Consider the following 11134-nt stretch of genomic DNA (forward strand, 5'->3'; position numbering starts at 1 on the left):
GAGTCAATCAGGCAGAGAATGGGAGGCTCTTGAGGGGGAAGGTGGGTAACCCCAGGTGAAGGAAACCGATGTGTTCAAAGGCACCAAAGTGGGCAGACACAGCTCTCCATTGTGGATGGACTGTGATGCCTGAAGGGACATGGTGTGAAATGAGGATGGGAGACAGGCAAGACTAGATGTTGTGTGACTTGTGGGCTGTGTCATAGTCCCTCCCAACAGCAGACTGAGAGCCTGGAGACTAAGGAGTTTATGGGGATTTTATCATGTAATCCAGGGATTGTGATAAGGATCTATTCTGAGGCTGCTGGTGAGAATGGAACACAGCTGGTTAAGGGTTATTACAAGAATTATTAATAGGAAGGATTTGGCGCCTTTGGGAGAGTAAGGAGAAGAACAAAATCCCCTTGATTATAGCCAAAACTCTGTTGTGGTGTTGGTCGAAACATCTTATGAATATACCAAAACTACTGGACTGTACACTTAAAAAGGGTGAATTTTATGGAATATGACTTTTATCAAAATAAAATAGAAATTTTAAGAAAGAACCCACATGCAGAACTAAATATAAAATGTTTATTATCAAACTTTGTACTGTCATGTCAAATACAAAATAGGTATGGCATAAGCTTAAATAAATACATATTTTAAAAACTATAAAATATTTTAAATCATAATTTAAAATACTTTATTAAACCCAAATGCAGACCACATTTACATTTCACACAGCTATTTCCATTCAGTATATATAAATATTTATATTTACAACATTTGAGCAATTTCAGAGAAAATAATAATAATCCATTCCTTTGGTAGCCTGCTCACAATAGTTATTTCTCCCTCCCTTATTTCCCAGAGTTCTTTTGCCCTGTCAAAATCTCTGACCTTCTGACCCTTAGCATTCCTTCCAGTTTACTTTTGGCCTTGCCTTGGCCAACATGCAGCCAGAACTTGTCCAAAACTTCGATTTTTCAACATATGCTAAATTAGTGAAAGTGTGGGAGAGTTTTGATTCTCTTGCAAGATGGAGTGAGAAGCTCTGGCGATGGACAGGCCAAGAGTTTCTCATTGCCAACATTCAACAGATAACTGGAGATTCCTTAGGAATTTTAACCTCCCTTATAAATAAATATAAACACTCATTCATACAGACTCCTTTCTTCATGAACACAGAATAACGCAATTAGGGAATAAATATTAAAAGTCTTCACTTTTAAAAATCCACTGGACAAATCCTTTACATGGTGAGCTCTTACCATGAATTTAAAATCTTATGTAATATGCAAGAACTGTACTTTGATGCATTGCATCTGACAAACATCTTCGTAGAAATGCAAAGCACATCCATATTCCTACATGTTTTTTTCAACAAAGATATTCATAAAAGTGTACCTTCATTTGTTTGCATTTACACTTTTTTCAAATCAGAATGCTTGGCCTCATGGAAGTTTTTCATCATGGAAAACCACAAATGTCTGAAAACAGAGCTGACGGTGTGCAAGTGACGGCCATTCAGGTTCTGCTCTCATGATGCTACTCATGTTTTCATTTATTTTTTTAAGTAGGCTCCACGTCCAGCATGGAACCCGATGCGGAGCTTGAACTCATGACCCTGAGACCAAGACCTGAGCTGAGATCAAGAGTCAGATACTTAACAGACTGAGCCACTCAGGTGCCCCACTACTCATGTTTTTAAAAGCAACTGTAGTAAAACGGTCACGACTTTACGCTGGTTAACATTATACATCACTGGGGGACAGCATTTGCCCTTTTTTGAAATAAATTTACTACAGATATAATATTAGAATCTGTTAATAACCCATAGATAGGTAACTTTCACCCTGACATAGTCTTAACGTGTGCATATTTTCATGTCCCTGCAACACTTATACCTAATTAAGAATTAGGGAAGATTGTACTTTAGTCAATGCAAATAAAAGAACACAATCTCTAAGAACACTTTATAAAGCACTGAATCCCATAGGGATAAAAGTGATTAAGACTGTGCTTAGTAATCCTCGCACAGAGTATTAAGTAGGATTTCCCCATGCACGCACCTGGGGGCATTAAAAAATCATCATTTTTCGCACGTTGGTGATAGAATATCTTTGGCCAAGTTGTTTTCCTTAAACTCCTGAGAATTATTCACCCCCTGACAGCAACCATGTAATCAGTAGTTGAGACACAGTGAGGGGCAAAAGAAAGAAACAATACCACAAAATACTGTGTTTCTCCACTGAGGTCTCACAGTGAGAGGGGAGAGAGTTAGAACAGGAATTCTGACATTCCAGAGCCAGAGTCTCTTCACTTTTGTCTGGAAGAGAATATGCTTTTCCTCCATCAGCCAGCACTTTCCAGATGCTGAGAACGGGAAAGAGAAACCTGAGTCTTCCTGGTGGCAGGCTGGCCTCCCCCACTAGAGTGTGGACCGTTGAAGTCTTCATGGGTGCCATGTTCCCAGCTGTAAAGGTGGCGGATGTGGGAGGTGAGAAGCACCAGAGACCAAAGGAGCCCTTTCTGTCTCTGCCATTGTTGCTCTGTTTCCCTGGAGGTACCTGTGTTCCTGCAAACAAGGAATGCATGCCGTCAGGACACTTAATATTCTGCATTAATAGAAACAACAAAAGTCACTTTCTGGAACAGACCACTGTGTTCACGGTCCCTGGAGAGTCCAAACATGAACAGCAAAATCCTATAATAGTTAAGGCAGTGAAACTATTCTCTATGATACTGTAATGGTGGATACATGTCCTTATATACTTGTCAAAACCCATAGAATATAGGACACCAAGAGGGAACCCTAATGTAAACTGTGGACTTCAGTTAATAATAATATACCTCTACTGGCCCATCAGTTGTAACAAAATGCCACACTAACACGAGTTGTTAATAACAGAAGACATAGGAGGGTCAGGGGGTATGTTGGAACTCTAGTTTCTGCTCACTTTTTTTGTCAACCTAAAAACTGCCTAAAAAAAAAATAAAGTCTATTAATTTACAAAATCTATTCGGGTGGGGGGGGCGGGACTTGACACTTCCAAATTCTCGCAAAGCAGAGCAGAATGGCTAAAAACAAGATTCTAGAACCACACTGCCTGGGTTTGAATTCTGGCTACAGCGCTCACTAGTTTTGAGATTTTAGGCACGTTATGTGACTTGTCTGTGCCCCATTTTCTTCATCCGTATGATAAGAAATCTAGCAATCGTCCCTGTCTCATACAATTCCTAGCTTAGAACTGTTCCCAGAAGATAGTAAGAGCCACATTAGGGTTAACGATCATCATTATTATTATTAACTTTCAAAAGTGCAAGGACTCTACAAAGGCCAAATCTTGTTCTTTTCCTCTCCTTCTACAAAGAAATAAAACAGCTTTCCATAAAACACCATGAAGGTGGTGATTCTCCCCCAGGAAACTGGCAGGTTTGGAGGGCTCAAGGAGCAACAGAACATGAAGAGAGGATATGTTCTTTCAAAATCATATGTGATTTCAAGTCTTACCTGATTCTTTTGGACTTAAAATGACTACAAAGGCATGTGGAAGGATCCGTCTGATTGAAGGCTTTGGCAGCTGCTGTGGAATACACGAGAACACGAAATTAAGTCCTGTTTTCCAACGTGAACAGAGAAAAATGTGTAGAACATTCAATGGCATGCTTTGGACAAGAATGCAACTTACCTGGCAGGAACAAATTTCTTTGCTGCAAGAAAAAGAAAACCATTAATTTGCACTGAAAGACTTTCAAGGACATATCACATTCAGAAACAATATGGTTCTATTCACCAGGGACTGCAAGCTCCACACCTCAGGGCCCCTGTGATAATCAGAGCGCAAACACAGCTTGGTGGCAATGGAGGTAACGTGCAAAGCACACAGTCATCCTAAGGGCCAGGCAGCTTCCTAATGCTAATGACAGCGGCAGGCTCAGCTTGCCGAGTTCATCTGCCCGTTTTCCATGAGACATTGCAAATCTAGATTTTATGTGAGATTCCCCATTTTATAAATGTCAGAACTTAATTCAAAAAAAATTAAATATTCCGAGAGCCAAACAAACCGTGAGTGTGTCTAGATGTTTGCGGAGTCCCCAGGAGATACTCCCACGTTTTAAGGCTGTATTCCAAATAAATGTTTTGGAAACTTTGTAGCCATTTCCTGGGAGCACAATCTTATAGCCTCACTGCACAACTTCCAGGGGAGCCACAGAATTCCCTGTGGACGGCATCCCTTGGAGCTGTCCACCGTTAACTAACACTGATATTTCCTAAAACTCTTCCCACTTGGAGTTGTACTATAAACTCTAAGACCACGGCTCAATTATACTGTTTATTAGTGTTTATCTAGTAACTCGAATCTAATTACCGTTTACATGTGCAAGACAGAACATGACTCATCAATGAGAAAAATAAATACGTGTTTCAAAAACATTTTTGGAGTATGCTTCCAAGCTCCCTTACCTCTCTTCCGCAGGCGTTTCAGGAGCCAGAGGAGAAACGAGGCTAATGTCAAGAGAGAGGTCCCAGCAGCAGTGAGTCCGATTGCCAGGGGAGCGTTGGACTCAGTGGGAGCTAGGGAAACAGGGATGAACTGTCACAGAAGGAACTGAATCTCAAGTCTTTCTGTTCTGTCCATTTGCCCTTTCCTTTGCACACCGATGAGCTGTCTACTTCGATACATACGAAGGAGACATGGTAGGTACTAAAGGCCTCTGAGATGGGCCCAAACCACCTGTGGCAGCTTGTCTCCCGCCACTGCCAGGAGACCTCTAACCTGCCAAGCTCTTCACGGAACCCACTGCACTTCGGTCAACACTGCACGCGTGCTCTCTTCCTTACTTGTCTTCCTTTTCCCTACTTGGATCTCTAGCCCCCCTTTTTCCATTTAGAATGCTACCTGTTCCATCCACATGTCACCTCTTCTGTTTTCTGCCTACTGCCATAAAATTAAATATTCACCAGCTTCTCAACCTTGGGAACTTTCTGGTTTGAGCATAATGAATGGTTCGGTACTTTCCCCTCCTCTGTCTAGTCCCCCAGACAGCCAGCCCCAATCAGTGCTTCACCTTCACAGGTGGGCGGCATCCCAGACCAGTGTCCTGTCGCATCACACGTCAGAGTTGCCGACCCATTGAGTGTCCATCCTTCAGGACATACAAACGCACACACAGCGCCAAACACAGGCTCCCCGCTGCAGCTCATGTTCAGCTTTCCAGAAACTGCCAGACTCGAACACTGTACCACTGCAAATGACAGGCACATGGGTAGAGGTTAACAAAAGTCTCCTGGAAAATGCCTAAAACTGGCTGAAAAGTCATCCATAGATGTAACTTGTGAACACTACCTAGTTTTCAGCATATAGGAAATTAGGGTCGAGCCCCATGGGACAATCTAGCTTCAGACACATACAAAGTATTTGACCTAACTCCTTAAAGTCTAAATTCAGTCCTACCTTGGCAGGAGGGGACATCCTGTGTCCACTGTCCCTGAGATGTGCACTCGAGCTGAGCTGACCCATGTAATTCAAAGCCTTCCTCACAGCTGAAGGCACAGGACGACCTGTAGGTGAATTCTCCAGTAGAGGAATGGGCGCACCTGACCGAGCCGTGCTGGAGCGGCCGGACAGCATCACATTTCACAGCTGGAAGATACGAGTGAATGCATTAGAAGTCTGTGTCAGAAAGCAACAGTTTTCTCATGTAATCAAGTCGCTAGCTCTTCAACAGTTTTTATCTTAAAATAGAACAAAAACTACCTTCACATGCGGGCTCCTCGCTGTCCCATTCGCCTGTGGGGCCACACTGGAGTTTTTTGGATCCCTTCAACACAAATCCCTTCTCACAGAAGAACTCACAGCTGGACCCACTTTGGAAGCTTCCAGAAACACTAGGAAGACAACTCATGTAGCCTCTCTCCGGGCTGGACAAAGCTTTGCACTGAAAAGCTGAGACACCAAAATGATGGTCAGAAAATATTACAGTGGAACTGGAGAGTCCTTAGCATTTGATGAATGCACCCATTCATTTTGGACAAAGCAATGCTCAGAGATCTCAAGACTCTTCATTACTCCATGGACAACTGGGAAGAGGACTGTGTTTTCTTTGAATGCCAATCCCTTCATTGAGAGTGAAGGACAGCCTTTAATAGAACCAGTGGTTCCTGAGCTCTGTTCTGTCATTTGAAAGAAAGTACAGTCAAGACAAAGATTTTATGTAGTCAGAGAGCAAATTATGGGTCCTGGATGCTGACAGATGATGCCAAAACAAAAAAGGAAAGTAAGAAGGCAGTGCATAAGATGTGTCTGCTTTACAGTTTGGTTTTGGTCTTGTGGCTTCTTACCACTGGAAATCGTTCTGTGCTATATTTGGCGACAAAAATACCAGTACGTGATAATGAAAACTGCTTGTTTTCAACATCACTGCTCTTGCTTTAAAGTGAGTTAGATTTTAGTCCTTATGTATGTATGAAGGGTGTCTTCATATATGACACTACACTTGGTACATTCTCATCACTGCTAGTTACGAGCAGTTTCAGAAGAAAAGTATTACAAGAGTTTTAAAATCAAGTCATGTTCTCATAATCCTACTTTTAAGTGTTCTCGTGTGATTTTCCCTTAGATGAAGGCTTCAGCCTACTTCATGCCGGTGCCTGCAAAGCCATATTACCACAGCACAGTGAAGAAACCAGGAAAGCATCCACTCTTAGTACATACAATCCTTTCTCTGGATAAGTACTGGTTCTTTTATATGAACCTCAAAAACATAAGATGCATGTTGCCCACCAAATCTGATTAGTCTAGTCCAAGTAGGCATCTGGTTTCATTTTAACTGCCCTAGTTTGAAGATTGCTGCCCTTTAAGAAAGGGGGTGTGTAAAGGAGAAGCTCTCGGGCTTACCTTCACAAACTGGGACTTGCTGACTCCATGTCCCTTGTGTGGTGCAGTCAAGTTGTGCTGGCCCCTGCACCAGGAAGCCTTCCTCGCAGGTAAAATTGCAGGAGGTCCCGAAGGTGAACTCGCCAGCAGGGGCGTGGCTACAGCTCACAGATCCATTCTGAGGATGGCCGATGGCCTCACACGTCACAGCTGTAACATAGGCACCCATGTACATTAGCAGGTCTGGCCTGACCACTTCAAGTACAGGTTGAGAAAAAGAATGTTTACAGTAAATCTTGACATGGAGCAACCCTACCTTTACACGTTGGCTCCTTGTTGTCCCAGTCACCAGATGAGGTACACTGGAGGCGCTTGGGTCCCATTAGTTCAAACCCTACTTCACACTCAAAGGCACAAGTTGTGTTCCATGGGAAGTTTCCAGAGCTTTCGAGACAGTCCATGGTGCCATTGGCAGGCTTTGTCAAAGCATTGCACTCAACCACTGGGGATTTGAAAGAGCACCATGAATTTTACGGAAGAATGATATGTTCACTTCCTAGTGAGTTGAAATTTGTAACAGGGCAAGGAGGCAACATTCAAACGGTGATCCCAACGTTCTAAGTTAATTCTTGGGGACATGCACTCACCCTATAAAGCTTTTATGCTTTTAATTAATATTTTCATCTTCTCTGATTGATTTATACTTTGACTATGCTGAGTCGTCTCTGTTCTATGTTATCATACCTCTCATCGTGTCTCTGATCTACTTTACATAAGGCAAAAACAAAGAAAAAACCAGATTCTCGATCAGGATTTATGACGAGTCGTGATAACAAAAATACTGACATACACAGGACATTCATTTATGTCAGCCCAGCAGGACCTGGAGGCAAAAAGTTTTCATCTCCAGCCTGGAAAGATAAGCCCGGGAGAGAAAAAGAGCTGTCAGGGCAGCTCGACTCCCATGATCTTCAATTCATCTGCTGCATCGAGAGAGGCCAAGCGGGAGACGTCGGGAAGATTCCCTGAGTGTGCCGCCAGCGCTGGGGGCACTCGTCTTACAAGTCACCGGAGCCTCAGAACCGCCCATCTCAAACACAGTGGTTTTTCTACAAACCTCTCTCAAACCAAGCAGGCAGCCTACTGGCCACACATATTGGCTGGGAGAAGAAGTCTTATTAAAAACAACAAAAGAACTTGCCCTAGAGTTTTGAAAATGTTATAAGTTGGATAAAAAAAACCCAAGGTCACGAAGGATGAGTTAGAGAGTGTTGTGTGCATTCGGAGACAGACGTACCGTTGCAGGCTGGAAGAGGAGTGCTCCAGTCCCCCGAGGAAGTACACTGCGTAGCCTCTGTGCTGCTTGGGAGGTAACCCTGTTCACAGCTCACAGAGCAGGAAGAATTGTAGCTGAAGTGCCCCAGCGGGTGGGTGCAAACCAGGCTTCCATGCCCAGGGTCTTCCTGCGCTTGACAGGTCACAACTGAAAGGAGAAACCACATCAGATCGCTCTGTGTCACCCAGCACAAAGGGAGAGCGCCCTGGAAACTGTGACTATTGTTACTGAATGCTTCCTCTGTGCCGGGCACTACGCATTCATTCACATAGGCCTAACCCCTGGGGTTGATGCTATTATTGCCCTCATTTTACAGGGAGAAAGCTGGCACTCAGGGAGCTTAACTACCTGGTCTGGTGCCGTAAGTCATAGTGGTAAATTGGGGATTTGAAGCCAGGGTGTGATGGCCTCGGCTCTTAAGCCCCACTAGATGCTACATGCCCCAGGGAAGCGGGGACATGCACACCTGACATCCAAGCCAGCTGGGACACGGGACGGTACTACCAATCCAAGGGAAGGGACAGGTGAGACGAGGACCTACCTTGCTCACACTTGAGTCCACTGAAGCCGGGGTAGCACTCACACGTGTAGTTGTTGACGGTCTCCACACACTCACCGTGGCCGCTGCAGGATGTAGGGGTACAAGCAGCTGCGGAAAACACAATGAGGAGGATCGTCATTGTGCTTAGAAGGTGTTCCCTTGGGTTTAGGATCAATGGTGTGCGACAGAGATGTCACCGATTATAGGGACCGCCAGAGATTTTAACGGAAGTGCTCCCCGGGGTTTAAGCTCAGTTATGTTAAACCTTGATGTTGATGTGCGGGTGTCAGGGGTACAGCTCGCACTGGCATCAAAAATAGAAAATTCCCTTTATCACAAACTCTAAAGATAGTTTTCCTTCTACGAATAAATGACTAAAACATGCATGCACTACATATGTATTGACCTACATATATACATGCGTTCTTGCCTACATTCACGCAAAGAAGCGAAAAGATAAAGTTTGCCAAACAGAATGTTTTAAAATCGTATTTCTTAGAACATAACATTACCATAGTAGAGACCAGGTTTTGCATACTGTCAACAATTTGTCAAGATGCCCACAGCCTGAAACCCCTCCCACGGCTGCCTCGAGCCCCATACCTGTGTAACACAAGGCAAGCTTCTTTTTGTCGCATCTCTCATCATTCCACATGCCCGTGTCCTTGTCTCTCTTGATGTAGATCTCCACACAGTCTTCATCGGTTTGCTTATTGTTTGGTTCGCCGGGAGCCCAGTTCTTGGCTTCCTCGGTCAGAAGCTTCTGGGTGCCTATCCAGGTCCACTGCTTATTGACCTTTCTGATTCCGATCCAGTAGTAAGTTGGTGAATAACTGAACACGGAGTTCAGGTATTTAATTTCTTCTTGGTTTTGGATCGCGACCAGATGCGTGTACCTTTGCTGACAGTAAGCACTAGCTTCGTCAAAAGTCATGGTTTCTGTGGAGGCGTTGTACGACCAGGCTCCACTCTCTTTAAATAGGAGAAGCGCTAAAGGGGAAAGTGTGAAAGGCATGGGAAGGTTAGTCCTGCTGTAGTTTGACTCTATTAAATGGGCTTTTTATGGCTTTATAGTCCTCAGCCAGTGGCCTTTGGAATGACCTGAATTTTTTTCACCTTTTCCAAAGTATGAAGGGGTATAGATGGAGAAACTACCGTTTATTGTGCGTATCTTTTGTGGTTGAGCTCCCTGCACACACCCACCACAGTCGATCAGTATATCCACTGCAGTAGATAATAATCAGAATAACTAAGCTTATGGAGCCCTTAATACACACCACCAAGCACTGTCTGAAGCCCTTTCCACGACACTGGATCCTCGCAATGCCTCTGGGAAATAGGAGACTTATGATCAACACTTTGCACATTAGGAAGCTGAGACACAAAGAGGGAAATTGCCCCTAACCCGGGGTGGAACACATTGTGCAGAGAGGCCAGAGATGCTGCTAGACATCCTACAATGCTTGGGGACCCCACGAGGAGGAATGATCCTGCCCGAAATGCCATTAGTGTCCAGGACGAGAAACCCTGGTCTGATGAATGACATTGACTTACCAAGAATGAGAGCAGGGAGAAGCTGTGAAGCGATCATGACTTCTAGGGCTCTTTTTATCAAAAGATCCGTCTTGAAATGTCTTTCTGGGGGGAAAAGTGAAAAATTCGTTACAGAAAGAAATGTGAGGTAGCCGGTCACTGAGATCCTTCTACGGTGATGTTTTCAGCAGCACCATAAGATTTTAGGTAAAGGATAACAGTGCCATCATCTTTGTTTCAAGGAAGTCGGCCGGAAAGAATACATACATACAATGTAAGATTTTCATCATTTGGGTGAAAGAGAAAAGCCGGAGTTTAACGAGTCCAGATACAACAAGAACCCACAGAGGTCTTTTATCAAAAGGCTTTCTGCATCTCTATTCGTATTGACAATCCTGTTTCAAGCCCACCCTTGTAAAGATTCTTTGCACTTACTGTTCTGTGAAGTGGTGGCTTTGGTGCCCGTGGGATTCCTGTTTGTGTCGCTGCTGCTTCTGTCTCGTGCCGCTTAGCAGTTCTGATGTGAAGTCAGCCAAGAACAGCAGAGCGCTGCTCCTGCCGGAGCCCCTTTATAGGGAGGCTCGCTTCCTGTGAGTAATAGGAGGATATGTCCAAGCCCAGTAAAGAGGAATTCCCCAGCAGCATCCAAAAAGTTTCCCGGGAATATCCATAACACCAAAAAATTACAGTGATGTCAGAAACTCTAGTCCTCCAAGCTCATTCTCCTTTGTTCATGCCTTTTTATTTTACATGAATCCTATGAATATGGCACGAATGTCTTTAAAATTTTGAAAACTTTGCTTATTAGCAGCCTCTCTCCTGTAATTGTGGTAGTAATCAGAATCTCATGAACATAAGCAA

At 43.9% G+C, this 11134-nt stretch overlaps 1 protein-coding gene across 1 annotated transcript; it reads right to left on the bottom strand.

Moving 5' to 3' along the window:
- Window positions 1–559: 559 nt before the first annotated feature.
- SELE (selectin E) lies at window positions 560–10816 on the bottom strand. Its single transcript, XM_026509412.4, has 14 exons — window positions 10709–10816; window positions 10295–10378; window positions 9344–9730; window positions 8741–8848; window positions 8161–8346; window positions 7180–7365; window positions 6885–7073; window positions 5745–5933; window positions 5442–5630; window positions 5056–5232; window positions 4451–4561; window positions 3675–3696; window positions 3497–3569; window positions 560–2560 (listed from the first exon to the last, which is right to left on the bottom strand). Exons 2-13 carry the CDS (start codon window positions 10329–10331, stop codon window positions 3521–3523), a joined length of 1830 nt encoding a protein of 609 aa, XP_026365197.1. The 5' UTR covers window positions 10332–10378; window positions 10709–10816; the 3' UTR covers window positions 560–2560; window positions 3497–3520.
- Window positions 10817–11134: the final 318 nt, after the last annotated feature.

This window comes from Ursus arctos, unplaced genomic scaffold (assembly GCF_023065955.2).
Source record: "Ursus arctos isolate Adak ecotype North America unplaced genomic scaffold, UrsArc2.0 scaffold_2, whole genome shotgun sequence".
NCBI lineage: Eukaryota > Metazoa > Chordata > Mammalia > Carnivora > Ursidae > Ursus > Ursus arctos.